The sequence below is a fragment of the Ranitomeya variabilis genome, chromosome 7, assembly GCF_051348905.1.
Source record: "Ranitomeya variabilis isolate aRanVar5 chromosome 7, aRanVar5.hap1, whole genome shotgun sequence".
NCBI lineage: Eukaryota > Metazoa > Chordata > Amphibia > Anura > Dendrobatidae > Ranitomeya > Ranitomeya variabilis.
Window position 1 is genome coordinate 12,345,644 of NC_135238.1, and position 21,002 is coordinate 12,366,645.

Sequence of the window (21,002 nt, forward strand, 5' to 3'; positions counted from 1 at the left end):
AGCCTAGCCCAATGATCGGCGGTCTTCATCAGTGCCATAGACATGCAGGGTGCAGGAGTGACTGACTGTATATTATATGTTCCCCATTATAGTGATCACAGACCCACACAGGTCTAACAATTATCCCATATTCAGTGGCTTGGCGATAATTTTTGCAGACTGGATTACCACTTTAATTTTCCACACAATAAAACGTGTTTGGAAAACTAAGTACACCTCTACTCGAGAGTGTGGAAAGCCCCAAGGCTAGTTGAGTCCTGAAAGGAGGAAAAAGTAAAGAGCGTCTGTGTAACAACAAGATCTCTACATAATGGCTACACAGAATAAGAACCCAGTACAGGTTAAGGAGACGTCCCAGTTCAGTCATGGAAATCCTGCATAAGACACTAACATAACAAAGCACATCATCTGCCTAGGGGAGTGTTCACATTGTGTTTTACCACACGTCAGTGAATCGGGTGGAAATATGAGACTCCTGCAGAACCCCGGATGTGGCATTCACTTTAATGAGGCAGATGGAGTCACGCTCAGCAGTGTTTAGTTTGCCTCATTAATGTCATCTGCCCTGTGAGTACACGGGACAGAAAGCCGGCATTGGAGAAACATATCCCGAGAGCGTCACCCTGACACCACATTATATATGCATACATACATACACACATACATATACACTCTGCACCTAAATATAGAGGCGAATGTTGAGTAGGTCGAGCTAATCTAGGATTATGGGCAGATAAGAGATCTGCAACATGAACCTGTAAGGAAAGAGTTAAGTCCTCAGAATAGTACAGAAAGTGAAAGTAGAGGAGTGATCGAGGGGAAAACCGATCATAAGACTATGAATCTTCATAAAATGGAGGCTGTGAGGACTTTACTCTTATTCCTGGTTCTACATCGCTCAGGTCAGTAATGATTGTATAGGGGACGGTCACGGCACTGAATATGGAATCTGGAGAACCTGCACTTCTAGAAGGTCCTTGTCACAGTTTGGTAGATTGAGGGGCTGCTTCACAGACCGGTGGGGATGATAGCGATGTGTGCTACCATCTGCCCTCTGCCGTCTTCTATAGTCGTCTTTCCTACTGTCCAGTATATAATTATTGAATGTTTAGAGAAGATTTTATTTCCACCCAGAGGAAATCGGTGTCCTCTGTCATCAACAAGGGACAGGACTCATTACAAATAATGACATATTAACATTTTACCTCCAGAGATCTCGAGGACTGCAAACATTAAAGTCTTCTGTATGGTAACCCGGAGGATTTTACTGGAAACCACCAAAACGTGTTCCCTGCAGATCTATATGACTGACAGCCCCATACAATCCTATATATGTAGAGTACTAACACCTTTATCAGTAATAATGCCTTAGGGCCGTGTAAGTTATTTTACTCTGTGATACATAAATCCTGTTTCAATCCAGATTGGGACACAGGACTTTTTGGTATACACTTTTCTCAGTGCAGTGGTGTAACTAGTGTCCCATGGGCCGCGGTGCAAAATTTGGACCTGTGCCCCCACCTCCATGTTGGTCAGATGTAAGGGCCTTTCTAGCCTTCTAGATCCTCTAAAGACACCCTGGAGTGTTACTGTATCTTCCCCCTAGTGCACCAGGGCTATTCATCTGCTGATCAGAAAGCCGCTTACGTTTAATTAGTCATTTTTCAGGAGCACTAACAAATTGGGGAGAACCCCAGATAAACCTTCACTGATGACGCCGCAAATGCGGTGAAAGATGTTGGAGAGGACTAGTGCGCTAAATGTCTGTGTCCTGTTTTTATACCCTTTAATACATTTTTTTATATTGTTAATAAAGTTAAATTTTAGGCTTTGTAGTGAGGGTTTATCTGGGATTCTCCCCAATTTGTTAGTAGTTAGCGCACACCTCCAAAGCTTTTTTTTTTCATCCTCAAATTTGTAGTTTAATATTTTTTAGGTGTGTTACATTGACCTGAAGAGTGTTTAAATACCGATATTGTATGTGTGCACCAATTCAATACACAATTAAAGATGACCAATTTTTCTCTTACATTTTTCTCACTGCTCCCCTGATTAGTCTGGTTTTTGCTTCTTTTAAATCCAACTTGTGGTTCCTGAATTATGTGGCTTTTTATTTAGTGCAAATTGTTATCATCATTGCCAAGGGGGCGGTGCTCACAGGATACTTATGCAAAGCAGTCTAAGGGCACGCCCCCAAGGATTGAGTGACTTAATAAAGGCCATAAAAATTAGCACTAAATAAAAACTAAGTATGTTTTTGGTATACGGTAGAAAAAAAGACAACAGTTCATGCACAATAGATGTTGCCCCATTTGGATTCCAGCTTAGGACCCCCGTGCTGAATGGTATATAATGATAAATCTGTTACTGTCCACAGTGTCGTCACTAGAGCTGACCGGACCACCCGTACACGCTGCCAGACTGGGATCTGACACTCGGGTTCCTTGCCCATTCACAGTGGACAATCCTCCTGTAGATCCCAATCATCTCACAATATTCTGGTATTTTCGAGATAAGGAAATCCTGAGCTATGATAAAACTGTGAGGACAACCTCTCCTAGATATTCCCTGATCACAGGAGTATTAGTAATGGGAATTGCTAATCTGGATATTTCTAATATACAAATACCTGATGGTGGGATGTACAAGTGTTCTGTGATCTATGGCTCGGAGAAGAAGGAGAAGGAGGTCAGGTTGGACATCGGAGGTGAGTATTATTTTCATTACCATAAATGAGCAACAACAACCACCGGTGTTCGCACTAATGTGCAGAGGTTTCTTTCAATGTTGACATAATCAGAAGCTAAAGAGTTAGTGGATACCGTATATACTCGAGTATAAGCCGACCCGAGTATAAGCCAACCCCCCTAATTTTGCCACAAAAAACTGGGAAAACTTATTGACTCGAGTATAAGCCTAGGGTGGAAAATACAGCAGCTACCGGTGAATTTCAAAAATAAAAATAGATGCTCATACCGTTCATTATTGCCCTGTTGTGAATTCTGTTTTTGGGCTCCCTCTGGTGGCTACTGGTGGTACTGGTTGACTTTTGTCTTGTGTTTCCAGTGCACCTGTTTTCATCAGGAAATTGGGAGTTTCCTATTTAGTCTGGCTTCTCAGTCACTCTAGTGCCGGCAATCAATGTTACCAGAGCACCTCTGTTGCTTGCTACCTGCTCCAAGTCTGCAATTCAGCTAAGTTGAATTTTTTGGCATTTTTTGTGTTTGTTTTGTCCAGCATGCATTTGTATTTCTCGTGCTGCTGGAAGCTCTAGTGATCTGAAATTACTACTCCGGTGTCATGAGTTGATAACGGAGTCAAGGTGGTTTCAGGATGGCTCCTTAGGGTTTTGAGGTAACCGCGAAGTCCTCTTTTGTATTTTCATCTATCTAGTCAGAGGGCCTCACTTTGCTGAATCTATAGTCATACTGCGTTTGTGTTTTCCTCTTGCCTAACCGTTATTATATGTGGGGGGCTACTATAACTTTTGGGGTTTCCCTGGAGGCAAGCCAGGTCTGTGTATTCCGCTTCTAGGGGAAGCTAGATCTCCGGCTGGCGCGAGGTGTCTAGGGATAAAACATAGGCACACCCCCTGGCTACTTTTATTTGCGTGTTAGGTTCAGCATCGCGGTTACCTGAGATACCATCTTCCTAGAGCTAGTCCGTTTTTGCCCGTGTCCCTGCCATTGGGAATCATGACAGTATTGCCGGCCATAATGTATTAAAGGTATTGGCTAAAGAAGGAGAGAAAAAAAAGAAGTTTTTGACACTTTTTTTTTTTTTTTACTCAGAAGTTCTGTCTAGCCATAATTGCCATCTGCTGTTTTTTTTTGTTTTTTTTTCTCCTCTTAAACCCTGAATGGCTCAGATCTCTGCTGTTGAGAAATGGATATCCAGAGTTTAGCTTCTAATCTTAATACTCTTGCCTCTAAGGTTCAAAATATCCAAGACTATGTTATACATGCTCCTATGTCTGAACCCAAGATCCCTATACCTGAGTTCTTTTCTGGAGATAGATCTCGCTTTCTGAATTTTAAGCACAATTGTAAATTGTATCTTTCTCTGAGATCTCGCTCCGCTGGAGACCCCGCTCAGCAGGTTAGAATTGTTATTTCCTTGTTGCGGGGTGACCCCCAGAATTGGGCATTTGCATTGGCACCAGGGGATCCTGCGCTGCTCAATGTGGATGCGTTTTTTCTGGCACTGGGGTTGCTCTATGAGGAACCTAATTTGGAGATTCAGGCTGAAAAGGCCTTGATGGCCCTCTCTCAGGGGCATGATGAAGCTGAAATATATTGTCAAAAATTTTGAAAATGGTCGGTGCTTACTCAGTGGAATGAGTGCGCCCTGGCGGCGAATTTCAGAGAAGGTCTCTCTGACGCCGTTAAAGATGTCATGGTGGGGTTTCCTACGCCCACAGGTCTGAATGAATCCATGACTATGGCTATTCAGATTGATCGGCGTTTACGGGAGCGCAAACCTGTGCACCATTTGGCGGTGTCTTCTGAGCAGGCACCGGAGATTATGCAATGTGATAGAATTCTGTCCAGAAGTGAACGGCAGAATTATAGGCGTAAAAATGGGTTGTGCTTCTACTGTGGTGATTCTGCTCATGTTATATCAGCATGCTCTAAACGCACAAAAAAGGTTGATAAGTCTTTTGCAATTGGCACCTTACAGTCTAAGTTTATTTTGTCTGTAACTTTGATCTGTTCATTATCAACTATTACTGTGGATGCCTATGTGGATTCTGGCGCTTCCTTGAGTCTTATGGATTGGTCCTTTGCCAGACGTTGTGGGTTTAGCCTAGAGCCTTTGGAAGTTCCTATTCCTCTGAAGGGTATCGATTCCACACCTTTGGCTAGGGATAAACCACAATTCTGGACACAAGTGACTATGTGTATGACTCCTGACCATCGGGAGGTGATTCGCTTCCTTGTGTTGCATAACTTGCATGATGTCTTAGTGCTTGGATTGCCATGGTTGCAAACTCATAATCCAGTCCTTGACTGGAAAACAATGTCTGTGTTAAGTTGGGGATGTCAGGGGGCTCATGGGGAAGTACCTTTAGTTTCCATTGCTTCATCTACTCCCTCTGAAATTCCGGCATTTTTGTCTGATTATTGTGATGTGTTTGAGGAGCCTAAACTTAGTTCTCTCCCCCCTCACAGGGATTGCGATTGTGCTATAGACTTGATTCCGGGCAGCAAGTTTCCCAAGGGTCGTTTGTTCAATCTATCTGTGCCTGAGCATGCTGCTATGCGAGAGTATATTAAGGAGTCCTTGGAAAAGGGACATATCCGTCCATCCTCATCCCCTTTAGGAGCAGGTTTTTTTTTCGTGGGTAAAAAAGATGGCTCCCTGAGGCCCTGTATTGATTATCGCCTGTTGAATAAGATTACAGTCAAATACCAGTATCCATTGCCACTATTGACTGATTTATTTGCTCGTATTAAAGGGGCAAAGTGGTTCTCTAAGGTTGATCTTCGGGGTGCGTATAATTTGGTGCGGATTAAGCAGGGAGATGAGTGGAAAACTGCATTTAATACGCCCGAGGGCCATTTTGAGTATTTGGTAATGCCTTTTGGTCTTTCTAATGCTCCTTCAGTCTTTCAGTCCTTTATGCACGATATTTTCCATAAATACCTGGATAAATTTATGATTGTGTATTTGGATGATATTTTGATTTTTTCGGATGACTGGGAGTCGCATGTTCAACAGGTTAGGAAGGTTTTTCAGGTTTTGCGGTCCAATTCTCTGTTTGTAAAGGGTTCAAAGTGTATCTTTGGGGTTCAGAAGATCTCCTTTTTGGGGAATATTTTTTCCCCTTCTTCTGTTGAGATGGATCCTGTCAAGGTTCGGGCTATTTGTGATTGGACGCAGCCTACTTCCCTGAAGAGTCTTCAGAAGTTCTTGGGCTTTGCTAATTTCTGTAGTCGATTTATAACTGGGTTTTCAAGTGTTGCTAAACCTCTGACTGATTTGACTAAGAAGGGTGCTGATGTTGCCAATTGGTCCTCTGCGGCTGTGGAGGCCTTTCGGGAGCTTAAGCGCCGCTTTTCTTCTGCCCCTGTGTTGCGCCAGCCTGATGTTTCGCTCCCTTTTCAGGTCGAGGTTGATGCTTCCGAGATTGGAGCGGGGGCGGTTTTGTCGCAGAAAAGTCCCGATTGCTCAGTGATGAGACCATGTGCATTCTTCTCTCGAAAATTTTCGCCCGCTGAGCGAAATTATGATGTCGGTAATCGGGAGCTCTTGGCTATGAAGTGGGCATTTGAGGAGTGGCGTCATTGGCTTGAGGGTGCTAGACATCAGGTGGTGGTCTTGACTGATCACAAGAATCTGATTTACCTTGAGTCTGCCAGGCGTCTGAATCCTAGACAGGCGCGCTGGTCATTGTTTTTCTCTCGGTTTAATTTTGTGGTTTCATACTTGCCGGGCTCGAAAAATGTGAAGGCAGATGCTCTTTCTAGGAGTTTTGAGCCTGACTCCTCTGGTGATTCGGAGCCTACGGGTATCCTTAAGGATGGAGTGATTGTGTCTGCTGTCTCCCCAGACTTGCGACGTGCTTTGCAGGAGTTTCAGACTGATAGGCCTGATCGTTGTCCGTCTGGGAGATTGTTTGTTCCAGATGAGTGGACCAGTAGAGTCATCTCAGAGGTTCATTCTTCTGTGTTGGCGGGCCACCCTGGAATTTTTGGTACCAGAGATTTGGTGGCCAGGTCCTTCTAGTGGCCTTCCCTGTCTCGGGATGTGCGTACCTTTGTACAGTCTTGTGATGTTTGCGCTCGGGCCAAGCCTTGCTGTTCTCGGGCTAGTGGATTGTTGTTGTCCCTGCCTATTCCGAAGAGGCCGTGGACGCACATCTCTATGGACTTTATCTCGGATCTCCCGGTTTCTCAGAAAATATCCGTCATTTGGGTGGTGAGTGACCGTTTTTCTAAGATGGTTCATTTGGTACCCTTGCCCAAATTGCCTTCTTCATCGGAGTTGGTTCCTTTATTTTTTCAGAATGTGGTTCGCTTACATGGTATCCCGGAAAACATCGTGTCTGATAGAGGATCTCAATTTGTGTCTAGGTTCTGGCGAGCGTTCTGTGCCAGGATGGGCATTGATTTGTCTTTTTCATCTGCGTTCCATCCTCAGACTAATGGCCAGACGGAGCGAACTAATCAGACTTTGGAGACTTATTTGAGGTGTTTTGTGTCTGCTGATCAGGATGATTGGGTCACCTTTTTGCCGTTGGCAGAGTTTGCCCTCAATAATCGGGCCAGTTCTGCTACTCTGGTTTCTCCTTTCTTTTGCAATTCTGGGTTTCACCCTCGTTTTTCATCTGGTCAGGTGGAATCTTCGGATTGTCCTGGAGTGGATTTTGTGGTGGATAGACTGCACCGGATTTGGAGTCATGTGGTGGACAATTTGAAGTTGTCTCAGGAGAAGACTCAGCAGTTTGCTAATCGTCGTCGTCGTGTGGGTCATCGTCTCCGTGTTGGAGACTTGGTGTGGTTGTCTTCTCGTTTTGTCCCTATGAAGGTCTCTTCTCCTAAGTTCAAACCTCGGTTCATAGGTCCTTATAAGATTTTGGAGATTCTTAATCCTGTATCTTTTCGTTTGGACCTTCCAGCATCTTTCACCATTCATAATGTCTTCCATAGGTCGTTGTTGCGGAGGTACGAGGTACCGGTTGTTCCTTCTGTTGAGCCTCCTGCTCCTGTGCTGGTGGAGGGTGAATTGGAGTATGTTGTGGAGAAGATTTTGGACTCTCGCATTTCCAGACGGAGACTTCAATATCTGGTTAAATGGAAGGGATACGGTCAGGAGGATAATTCTTGGGTGACTGCCTCTGATGTTCATGCCTCTGATTTGGTTCGCGCCTTTCATAGGGCGCATCCAGATCGCCCTGGTGGTTCTCATGAGGGTTCGGTGCCCGCTCCTTAAGGGGGGGGGTACTGTTGTGAATTCTGTTTTTGGGCCCCCTCTGTTGGCTACTGGTGGTACTGGTTGACTTTTGTCTTGTGTTTCCAGTGCACCTGTTTTCATCAGGAAATTGGGAGTTTCCTATTTAGTCTGGCTTCTCAGTCACTCTAGTGCCGGCAATCAATGTTACCAGAGCACCTCTGTTGCTTGCTACCTGCTCCAAGTCTGCAATTCAGCTAAGTTGAATTTTTTGGCATTTTTTGTGTTTGTTTTGTCCAGCATGCATTTGTATTTCTCGTGCTGCTGGAAGCTCTAGTGATCTGAAATTACTACTCCGGTGTCATGAGTTGATAACGGAGTCAAGGTAGTTTCAGGATGGCTCCTTAGGGTTTTGAGGTAACCGCGAAGTCCTCTTTTGTATTTTCATCTATCTAGTCAGAGGGCCTCACTTTGCTGAATCTATAGTCATACTGCGTTTGTGTTTTCCTCTTGCCTAACCGTTATTATATGTGGGGGGCTACTATAACTTTTGGGGTTTCCCTGGAGGCAAGCCAGGTCTGTGTATTCCTCTTCTAGGGGAAGCTAGATCTCCGGCTGGCGCGAGGTGTCTAGGGATAAAACATAGGCACACCCCCTGGCTACTTTTATTTGCGTGTTAGGTTCAGCATCGCGGTTACCTGAGATACCATCTTCCTAGAGCTAGTCCGTTTTTGCCCGTGTCCCTGCCATTGGGAATCATGACATTGCCCCAAAGGAGGTTCCATATAAAGCTGTGCCATATATAATGCTCCATACCGTTGATTATTGCCCCATAGATGCTCCATATATAGCTGTGCCATATAGAATGCTCTGCACCGTTCATTATGGCCCCATAGATGCTCCTTATAAAGCTGTGCCATTGCTCTGCACCATACATTATGGCCCCATAGATGCCCCATATACAATGCTCTGCACCGTTCATTATGGCCCCATAGATGCTCCATATAAAGCTGTGCCATATACAATGCTCAGCACTTTTCATTATGGCCCCATAGATGCTCCTTATAAAGCTGTGCCATATATGCTCTATAGCGTTCATTATTGCCCCATAGATGCTCCTTATAAAGCTGTGCCATATATGCTCTGCACTGTTCATTATGGCCCCTGTTATGGCCTGGTGGTTAAGGAGCAACATGGGACGAGCTCTGAGGAGGTGGTATCTGTACTGACCGCAGTTCCTGATCCTAACACCAACACTAGAAATAGCCGTGGGATGTTCCTGTCACTCCCTAGACACCTCGTCACAGCCTGAGAACTAACTACCCCTAAAGATGGAAACAGAAAGCTATCTTGCCTCAGAGAAAATCCCCAAAGGAAAGATAGCCCCCCACAAATATTGACTGTGAGTGGAGAGGGAAATGACATACACAGAATGAAAACAGGATTTAGCAAAGGAGGCCACTTCTAACTAGATAGACAGAACAGGAAAGAATACTGTGTGGTCAGTATTAAAAGCTAACAAAAATCCACACAGAGTTTACAAAAAATCTCCACACCGACTCACGGTGTGGAGGGCAAATCTGCTTCCCCAGAGCTTCCAGCTAAGCTGAATCTATCATATTGACAAGCTGGACAAGAAAAAACATAACATGAGCTGCACGATTAAGTCCACAGCAAGTGGACAACAAAAGAACAAGCAAGGACTTATCTTTGCTGAAATGGACAGGCTATCAGAGAAATCCAAGGAGAGATCTGAATCCAACCAAGAAACATTGACAGCTGGCACTGGCTGAAGACTAGAGCCAGGCTAAATAGCAGAGCCAGGAGAGATGATCAGTGGAAGCAGCTGCTAATGCTAAATCCAAGGAGCAGCAGTTCCACTTAAAACCACCGGAGGGAGCCCAAGGGCAGAATTCACAAAAGTGCCATTTACAACCACCGGAGGGAGCCCAAGAACGGAATTCACAACAGGCCCCATAGATGCTCCTTATAAAGCTGTGCCATATATGCTCTGCACTGTTCATTATGGCCCCATAGATGCTCCTTATAAAGCTGTGCCTTATATGCTCTGCACTGTTCATTGTTGCCCCATAGATGCTCCTTATAAAGCTGTGCCATATATGCTCTGCACTGTTCATTATGGCCCCATAGATGCTCCTTATAAAGCTGTTCCATATATGCTCTGCACTGTTCATTATGGCCCCATAGATGCTCCTTATAAAGCTGTGCCATATATGCTCTGCACTGTTCATTATGGCCCCATAGATGCTCCTTATAAAGCTGTGCCATATATGCTCTGCACTGTTCATTATGGCCCCATAGATGCTCCTTATAAAGCTGTGCCATATATGCTCTGCACTGTTCATTATGGCCCCATAGATGCTCCTTATTAAGCTGTGCCATATATGCTCTGCACTGTTCATTATGGCCCCATAGATGCTCCTTATAAAGCAGTGCCATATATAATGCTCTGCACTGTTCATTATGGCCCCATAGATGCTCCTTATAAAGCTGTGCCATATATGCTCTGCACCGTTCATTATGGCCCCATAGATGCTCCTTATAAAGCTGTGCCATATATGCTCTGCACTGTTCATTATGGCCCCATAGATGCTCCTTATAAAGCTGTGCCATATATGCTCTGCACTGTTCATTATGGCCCCATAGATGCTCCTTATAAAGCTGTGCCATATATGCTCTGCACCGTTCATTATGGCCCCACAGATGCTCCTTATAAAGCTGTGCCATATATGCTCTGCACTGTTCATTATGGCCCCACAGATGCTCCTTATAAAGCTGTGCCATATATGCTCTGCACTGTTCATTATGGCCCCATAGATGCTCTTATAAAGCTGTGCCATATTTAATGCTCTGCACTGCTCATTATTGCCCCATAGATGCTCCTTATAAAGCTGTGCCTTATATAACGCTGCTGCTGCAATAAAAAAAAAAAAAAACATACTCACCTCTTGCTTGCAGCTCCTCAGCGTCCCGTCTCGGCGTCTCTCCGCACTGACTGTTCAGGCAGAGGGCGGCGCGCACACTAGTACGTCATCACGCCCTCTGACCTGAACAGTCAGAGCCAGAGGACGGGAAGACAGAGCGGCGCCCGGTGGTTGGAACGTGGACAGGTGAATATAAAATACTCACCTAGTTCTGGCGCTCCCCCTGCCTGTCACACTGTCTTCGGGTGCCGCAGCCTCTTCCTCTGTCAGCGGTCACTGGCACTGCTGATTAAAGAAATGAATATGCAGCTCCACCCCTATGGGAGTGGAGTCCATATTCATAACTTTAATGAGCGGTCCCACGTGACCGCTGTACAGGGGAAGAGCTGCGGCACCCGAAGACAGTGTGACAGGCAGGGGGAGCGCCAGGAGCGCCGGGACTAGGTGATTATGCGACAGACCTCTCTCCCCCTCACCCACTGACCCTGCCGCCGACCGTGACTCGAGTATAAGCCGAGAGGGGCACTTTCAGCCCAAAAATTTGGGCTGAAAATCTCAGCTTATACTCGAGTATATACGGTAATTTACGCTCTGCCTACAGGATTAAGACGTATATCCCAGTGTAGTAAGGTGGTTGTTTATTTCAACGTGTTTCGGAGTACAGAGTTACTACTTCTTCAGGAAAAACCACATGAATATAATGTTGAGATAATAACATTTTATAAGTTTTGATCAGTAGTGTCCAGGTGGAGAGACTTTTACAGATCACCTATGGACAGGAATGATCATCTCAGCACAGTATCATTTCTGATAAATTCTGTTAGAGACTATCTATAGAACTGTACAATTTTCTCTTCGGCGAAAACCTCTGTTTGCTTAAAGGTTATTTGCACAATGACAATATTTTTATTACAAAGCACAGTATCTGCATGGTTATTATTAATACACAGTACAATCCCAACATAAAAGTTCTGTTCTTGTACCTATGTGATTTTTCACCTCTTCCTGTCCATCTGTGCATCCAGCTTCACAGAGCTGATGCATCTCAACGTGTGCAGGAGCTTTACGTAGAATACCTGCGCTATCCCATAACTCGGCTGTCAGTGCAATAAGGAAGCTGTGAGAAAGTGTATATTTTATTCCAAAAGGTGCATCTGTTTTCATGAATAGCACAGGATGTTTGGGTTTCGAATGTTTTTGGTTTCAGTGGGGACTTAGGCATAGCATAACTGAGCTGTGCTAGAACCCCACCATCAGATGTTTTACTGGACAGGGTCATTGGGTGCAAATGTACATGCTTGACTAACAGCATTCGAACTACTGGAGGTCTGGTCCAGTGGCAATAATGGTAAGAGAGCCTTTGGGGTCATCTTTGGGGAGGGAGAAAGGCGTTGGTAGCGTAAAAACAGTGCAGATTTAAAACTAGGTTGTATTGTCACATATGATTAATTCTATTAATCTTGTATGTACTGAAAATTGAGATCTCGGTATTATTTTTGCAATAACCACTTATATCAGCACAGAAGCCAATGATATCACACACCTTTGACTGTTTTGTTTTGTTTTTGCATTGTTGGAAATCATACAGCTTGAGATCTACCTGTAGATTTTTTTTTTTATTTTTTTGGCAACGGATCGATGTTTTACACATAAGCTTTTAGCTCCTCCGCAGGTGACAGTCACAGATAAGATGGCAGTTGTGAATGCAGAGAGTGTCCTGCGCTGCTCCGTCACTGGATTTTACCCCGTGGACATTGATATTAAATGGTTCAAAGATGGGGAAAAACTGAACAATATTTCTACGGAGGATCCTCAGAGAAACTCGGACAGAACCTACAGTGTGAAGAGCGCTGTGACCATCACACCCACTGAGGAGGACCGAGCAAGGATCTTCTCATGTAGCGTCTATCATGACTTTCTACGGGTTCCTCTCCAGAAAGACTTCCGTCTGGAGTATGAAGGTAATATTATTACTAATATCTCTTATACTGCTGCCGCACTGGTTATCGATTGATCACCTATGACATTATTAGGGTCTGTTTTTCAATGAATTACTGTTTGTGGATTTACGGAATTCTGCGGACTGTTTCAGAAGTCCATGATCATCAGTTCGATCTCAGATATCGATGGACGGTTTCCATTATGGGGTCACCTCAGAGGGTTTCAGCTGTTTTGGCACCTCAGGGGCTCAACTAATGGAGCCCACAATCTAATCAAACAGAATCTGCGTTCTTAAAGCCAAGTAGCGCTCCTTCACATTTGATCCTGACTATTGTTTAAACACATATGAGGTACTGCCACTTTTGGGAGAAATTGCATGAATTGTGGTATCCAATTTCTCCCATTACCCCAAGTGTAAAATATAAATTTGATGCTGAAACAGTATTTTAGTGGAAAAAAATGTTGTTCTCACATCTAAATGTTAAAAATTTGTGAATCAATTGTAGGTTAAAAATGCTTTGTATACCCCTACATGAATTCCTTCAGGTGTCTAGTTTCCAAAAAGGCGTCACTTGTGGGGGGTTTCTGCTGTTTTTGCATGTCAGGGGCTCTCCAAATGCCACATGGCATTCACAATCTATTCTAGACAAATACCGCTCTTTCCTTTTTAACAGCCCTGCCATGTGCTCAAACAGAAGTTTTGACCACATATGAGAGGTGTCATCATGTTCGGCAGCAAGTGTATAACAATTTATGGGGTCTTGTTTTTACCTATTATCCATTGGGAAAATTACAAATTTGGGGCTAAAACAAAAGTTTTGTGAAAAAAAAAAAATAAAAAAAAATATGATGATCTAATCAAATTCTGTGTAGTACATGAGGGTTCAAAATGCTCACTATACCCCTGGCTAAAATCCCTGAGGGGTGTAGTTTCCAAAATGAGGTCCTTTGTGGGGGGTTTCCACTGTTTAGCCATATCAGGGGCTCCCCAAATGTGGCATGGTGTCTACTCTCGATTCCAGCCAGTTTTGCGTTCAAAAAGTCAAACAGTGATTCTTCCCTTCTGAGCCCTGCCATGCGCCCAAACAAATTTTGGGGTCCATTTTCTACTGTTATACCTTGTGAAAATAAAAACATTCAGGCTAAAATTATATTTTTGTGGGAAAAATTTGTTTGTTTTTTTTTATTTTCATGACTCTACATTATAAACTTCTGTAAAGCACCTGGGGGTTCAAGGTGCCCACCACACATCTAGATACATTCATTCAGGGTTTTAGTTTCTAAAATGGGGTCACTTGTGGGGGTTTCCACTATTTAAGCACATCAGGGGCTCTGCAAACATGACACGGCATCAGCTCTCGATTCCAGCCATTTTTGCGTTCAAAAAGCTCCTTCCCTTCTGAGCCATGTTGTGCGCCCAAATAATAGTTTTTCCCCACATATGGGGTATTGGCGTACTCAGGAGATATTATACAACACATTTTAGGGTCCATTATCTCCTGCTACCCTTGTGAAAATTATACATTTGAGGTTAAATTATAATTTTTTGTGAAAAAAAAGTTAAATATTCATTTTTTCCTACCACATTGCTTTAGTTCCAGTGAAGCACCTGAAGGGTTAATAAACCTCTTGAATATAGTTTTGAGGGGTGCAGTTTTTAGAATTGTGTCACTTTTGGGTATTTTCTGTCACATGCGTCCCCCAAAGTCACTTCAAATGTGAGGTAGTCCCTGAAAATTTGGTTTTGTAAATTTTGTTTAAAAAATGAGAAATTGCTGGTCAACTTTTAACTTTCTAGCTTCCTAACAAAAAAAATATGTTTAAAAATGAGACAGATGTAAAGTAGACATGTGGATAATGTTATTTATTAATGGTTTTGTGTGACATAAAAGTTTGAAAATTGCGAAAATTTTGCCAAATTTCCAATATATTCACAAATAAACACATGTTAATAGAACAAATTGTAATACTATCATGAAGTACAATATGTCGCAAAAAACAATCTTAGAATCAGTGGGATCCGTTGAAACTCTGCCTCTTCCATCAGGCAGTGCTACTCTTGCACTGCCAACAGCAATATGCAAAACACAAGCGAGATCCAGCCAAAGATACAGGTGTGGCTGAGACTTGTGGTGCCGTCAAGCTAGTGGAGGTAAGGCTACTTTCACACTAGCGTCGTACTCGGCCCGTCGCAGTGCGTCGGGCCGACGTACCGACGCTAGCGTTTGGTGCGCCGCACAACGGGTGCAGCGGATGCTGTTTTTCCGCGCATCCGCTGCCCCATTGTGAAGTGCGGGGAGGTGGGGGCGGAGTTCCGGCCGCGCATGGGCGGTCAGAAATGGCGGTCCGTCGGCACAAAAAAAGTTACATGTAGCGTTTTTTTGTGCCGACGGTCCGCCACAACACGACGCATCCGTCGCACGACGGATGCAACGTGTGGCAATCCGTCGCAATGCGTCGCTTAATGTTAGTCTATGGGGAAAAAACGCATCCTGCAAGCACTTTTGCAGGATGCGGTTTTTCTGCAAAACGACGCATTGCGACGGATTGCAAAAAACTAAATAATTTGTAAGGGGGCACCACGGATAGTGGGATCACACTTAGACCTGAAAAAATCACTGATATTTAAACAAGAGAACAGACCAAGTCTATATAAACAGGGATCACCACATTGAATAATACAAAAAAACACAGCTTTATTCAAAACAACAATACAAGTAGCAAACCACAAATACTTTTAAAAACATTTAAAAAGGCATAACATTGCCATGTTTGCAAGCCCACAATAGGGCAAGTAGCCCGCACCGAACTCTTAGTATATACACATATATGGGTATAAAGAAATAAATAAATATGAACATGAAGAGGCTATTTCAATGTGGTCATTCCCATATAGACAGCATAGTCATACATCATAAATAACTAGTTTGCACAGACCATAATATATCACCTTTCCCAAAAAGGCTCTATAAGCAGCAGAAAAAAGAGAGTATATATAGATGGATCAACAGGGTCTGACCCCCTCATAAAGGGAGATAGTATAGATGTATGATATGGCAAACAAAAAATAATAAAAAATGCCACCTATAGATATAATACACCAAAGAATATGATGCATAGATGCTGGGAACTACATACATCCAGAGATTCAAAAAGAACAGAAACCACAAGTTTGTCGATACCCTTAGAGTTACCAATAATATAGTAGCCTAAAATATTCACGTGCAATATACCGCTAAGCAGAGTCCCAGTGCGGGCTACACGAGAACCCAACGCGTGTCGCCACCAAGCGGTGGCTTCGTCAGGGGTATCGTGTAGATGCAGGGTCTGCTACTTAAGTATAAGAAGATATAATCGCAGGTTACCTTGATCAGCTGTGTTGCTAGTATACCCCCCGCATGGAGCTTCCGGCCGCGGCCATTACAGTTAGCTCCCAGCTCCAGAGCGCATGCTCCGGCGTCTCATGGGCGTCAACACAGTGACGCCACATTGCTAAGGATACCAGACGCTGTGGTGATCCCTGTTTATATAGACTTGGATTGCAAAAAACGCTAGTGTGAAAGTAGCCTAAGCAGCAGGTGTTTGAGCTCCCTGCTGTGAGAATTTAGCAAGGCCACACCCTATTTAAACTCCCTGCAGTTTCCTCAGACTTGCCAGTTATAACTATTTGATGACCCCGATAGCTTGTCACATGACTTAGTTTACTCGATACCCATTACTGACCCTGCACTGTCTTGAAGAGAACTTGTCACCTCCAGAAAACATTTTTACACTCAGATATAAGGGTAATCTGCAGGTAAATAAAATGTAAATTGAGTTCCATCAGCTTACTGGAGCAGCGGCTGCAGGGAGAAAATGAAGTTTTATTTTCCCTGTAGCCTTTGGGAGAGCAGGGAACTATTCTCTTTAATAACCCGGTCACATCACTGATGGTGACTGTAATCACTTGTTATCAGCTCCTCCACAGGTAACAATCACAGATAAGACGGTTGTACTGAATGCAAAGAGTGTCCTGCGCTGCTCCGCCACTGGATTCTTCCCTCCGGACATTGATATTAAATGGATCAGAGATGGAAAACAGCTTGAGGATAACATTTTTCTTGGTGATCCGTGGAGAAACCCGAACAGAACCTACAGTGTGAACAGCACTGTGACCATCACACCCACTGAGGAGGACCGAGAGCGGATCTTCTCATGTAGAGTCCATCATAAGTCTCTCCAGGAACCGCTCCAAGAAGACTTCCGTCTGGTGTATAAAGGTAATATTATTATTAAAGGGGTCCCCTGGCATTTTACATTTGCTTATCTGACTCCCTGACTCATGCCAGTCAGCTGTATGAAGGTACCACTGTTCTCTAACGAGTCCCCTCATTATATGCAAGGCAGGTTTCCTTACTTTAGTAGTGTCTATAGGGGCAGATATTTCTGTAATTAATCTGCCTTGTAAAATCACCAGGTCAGAAAGAGCCTCAGCTAAAGTGGGGTCTACAGTATAAATTCCTTGTTAGGTGTCATCCATTTCTCATCTTAAACCTAGAGACAGAACTGTAAAGAGATGAGAGCGGCCACAAGCCAGGATCAGGTGATGGTGACTCTGTAGAATCTTTCTCCCTACAGTTTCTGTTTCTTCTTTCATTTCTGCAGACAGAAGCTCGGCCTGGATCATGGCTGTCTGTTTTGTTCCTGTGGTTATACTGATAATTATCATCGCTGGTGTTCTGTGGTGGAAACTAAAACCGAGGGAAAAAGGTAATGTAGTGACATTAGGATAACGTTCAGATAAGTCCATGTCCAAGCCATGTAAAATATAAATCCGTACTGATGATTTATGTTATTTTGCTGTAAAATTTCATCATTTTATGCTTTTCTGACAGCACCACTCATAATGTGTGATATTGTGGGACCTCCTAAGCTGATTGATGGAGAGGAGGCCGCCCTGTGCTGCACAGTGGATAACGCCCCCGAGGACCTGTATGTGACCTGGCTGATAAGAAGAGCTAGACAGGAGCATGAGATCCAGACGTCTCAGATGAGAGAACATTCAGAAGAAGAGGAGAGTTTACTAGATAAATCCTATGTGATCAAATCAAAAGTGGTGGGACGTCAATATTCATCATCACTGAGCTTCATACCCCATATGGAGAGACATAAAGGCGTGGCCTTCATCTGTAGAGGGGTCTCCGGTAAACGCAAGGGCAAGAGGACGTTTTCCCGTGAGATGATTTATGGTGAGATATGACTTATATTACATTACATTATTGGTATTTTTCTTTTTTCTGCCAAGAGACCTAACTTTTTTTTTATTTTTCACTCCACATTGCTGTATGAAGGCTTTTTTTGTGGGAGGAGTTGACTTTTGATGGCACCTTTCATCTTAACATTCTATTTACTAAAAAATGGGAAAATAAACACCAAATGCAAATTGTAAAAAACAACCGCAATTACACAACTCTTTTTGGGGTTTTGTTTTTGCGATCTTCATTGTGCTCTAAAAATGAGCTCCTGGGACTATGATTCCTTAGGTCAGTACAATTTCAGCGATACCAAATTTGCTAAGTTTATTTTGTGTTTCCTTTTATTTAAATAGTGAAAAAAACTAGTAAATAATAAAACGCTTTTTCTTGTGTTGCCATTTTCTAACATCCGTCACATTTTCATTTTTTAGGCGATGGAGCTGTGTTCAGGCTTGTTTTTTTGCGAGTTAACAATTTATTGATACCATTTTAGGGAAGATGCCACATTTTAGACTTTTTTAAGATTTTGAGGTGACCAAAAAACTAATTCTGATTCTGTTTTAATTCTTTTTTTTTTCTTTACAACATTCATTAACTGATTGGCTTCATTTATGTTTTGATAGACTGGACTTTTATGGACGCAATGATACCAAATACGTGTATGCTTTTTTATTCTATTTTAATGGGGGAAATGGGAGGTGATTAAAAAACACTTTTTTTTCATATTTTGAAACCTTTTTTAATTTTTACAGTTTTGCAGTATAGTTAAGAATCATGGTCTCCTATAAAACACAGGCTAGTCTTGAACACCATACCATAATGACAGGCATGGGGGACTTCAGTAGGTCCAGGGCTGTATTAGCAACCCATTGGCACTCTGATGGGTGTACGGAGTGGCGCTTTTCCTGGCTGGAGGCGGTAAATATCGCTATCAGAGATTGACTGGCGTTTCACATGGGAGGGGCAACAAGATGAACTCGGCTCCACCTATGGCCGTTAGAGGCAGATGATGGCGGTATCACACAGCCATTATCTGCTGTGGAAGATGCAGGATGAATTCCTGAGCCCACATCAAAGACCGGGACAAGAACACCACGTGATGTAAGAAGTCTGATATAAAATCAACTGGACTGTACAGAAGACTTTATAAATGTCTCGGTGTTCTCTGATTGCTGCGTCTGTAATACATTCTGCGTCCAATAATTACTATAACTCATATCATATCTACTTATTGCTTCACTTTTCAGTAAAGCCCAAGATATCACAGCCAGTAAAAAGAAGTCTGTCTGACAGCGGAAAGATGAATTATTTACTCAACTTGGAGAATAATATAATAATAATAATAATTTTTATTTATATAGCGCCAACATATTCCACAGCGCTTTACAACTTATAGAGGGGACTTGTACAGACAATAGACATTACAGCATAACAGAAATCACAGTTCAAAATAGACACCAGTAGGAATGAGGGCCCTGCTGCTCGCAAGCTTACAGCCTATGAGGAAAAGGGGAGACACGAGAGGTGGATGGTAACAATTGCTTTAGTTATTTGGACCAGCCATAGTGTAAGGCTCGGGTGTTCCTGGAAAGCTGCATGAACCAGTTAACAGCCTAAGTATGTAGCAGTACAGACACAGAGGCTATTAACTGCATGAAGTGTATGAGAACATGATGCGAGGAACCTGATTGTGTGTTTGTTTGTTTTTCTTTATTAGGACACACAGAGATAGTTAGGTTAATGCGTTGAGGCGGTAGGCCAGTCTGAACAAATGCGTTTTTAGGGCACGCTTAAAACTGTGGGGATTGGGGATTAATCGTATTAACCTGGGTAGTGCATTCCAAAGAATCGGCGCAGCACGTGTAAAGTCTTGGAGACGGGAGTGGGAGGTTCTGATTATTGAGGATGCTAACCTGAGGTCATTAGTGGAGCGAAGGGCACGGGTAGGGTGGTAGACTGAGACCAGAGAGGAGATGTAGGGTGGTGCTCAGCCATGGAGTGCTTTGTGGATGAGGGTAGTAGTTTTGTACTGGATTCTGGAGTGGATGGGTAGCCAGTGTAATGACTGGCACAAGGTAGAGGCATCGGTGTAACGGTTGGTGAGGAATATGATTCTGGCAGCAGCATTCAGGACAGATTGGAGCGGGGAGAGTTTGGTAAGAGGGAGGCCAATTAGTAGAGAGTTACAACAGTCCAGACGAGAATGAATAAGTGAGACAGTAAGAGTTTTTGCAGAGTCGAAAGTAAGAAAAGGGCGAATTCTAGAAATGTTTTTGAGATGCAGATAAGAAGAGCGAGCCAGTGATCGGATGTGGGGGTGAATAAAAGCTCGGAATCAAGGATGACCCCAAGGTAGCGGGCATGTGGCTTTGGAGTAATGGTGGAACCGCACACGGAGATGGCAATGTCAGGCAAAGGTAGGTTAGTAGAGGGAGAGAACACGAGGAGTTCAGTTTTTGACAGGTTCAGTTTCAGATAGAGGGAGGATATGATGTTAGAGACAGCGGTAAGACAATCACTGGTGTTTTCTAAGAAGGTCGGTGTGAAAGCAGGAGAAGAGGTGTATAATTGGGTGTCGTCAGCATAGAGATGGTACTGGAACCCAAATCTACTGATTGTTTGTTTAATAGGGGCAGTATACAAAGAGAAGAGGAGGGGGCCTAGGACTGATCCTTGAGGAACCCCAACAGTAAGGGGAAGGGGAGAGGAGGAGGAACCAGCAAAACATACAGTGAAGGAGCGGCCAGAGAGATAGGAGGAGAACCAAGAGAGAACGGTGTCCTTGATGCCGATGGAGCGGAGCATAGTGAGGAGGAGCTGATGATCCACAGTGTCGAATGCTGTGGAGAGATCCAAGAGAATTAGCATGGAGTAGTGACCATTAGATTTAGCTGTTAGTAGGTCATTAGAGACTTTAGTGAGGGCAGTTTCAGTAGAGTGTAAAGAGCGGAAGCCAGATTGAAGAGGGTCGAGAAGAGAGTTATCTGAG

The 21,002-nt window shown here is 43.6% G+C and overlaps 1 protein-coding gene across 1 annotated transcript in view; it reads left to right on the forward strand.

The window, feature by feature from the left end:
• Nucleotides 1-724: 724 nt before the first annotated feature.
• Nucleotides 725-21,002, forward strand: part of LOC143785347 (uncharacterized) — a 66,549-nt gene continuing 46,271 nt past the window's right edge. The window contains exons 1-6 of the mRNA XM_077274109.1: nucleotides 725-902; nucleotides 2,378-2,707; nucleotides 12,500-12,799; nucleotides 16,736-17,038; nucleotides 17,424-17,528; nucleotides 17,654-18,007. Of these exons, the coding sequence (XP_077130224.1) occupies nucleotides 839-902; nucleotides 2,378-2,707; nucleotides 12,500-12,799; nucleotides 16,736-17,038; nucleotides 17,424-17,528; nucleotides 17,654-18,007 (1,456 nt within the window). The 5' untranslated portion in view covers nucleotides 725-838. The remainder of the gene's footprint in view (nucleotides 903-2,377; nucleotides 2,708-12,499; nucleotides 12,800-16,735; nucleotides 17,039-17,423; nucleotides 17,529-17,653; nucleotides 18,008-21,002) is intronic.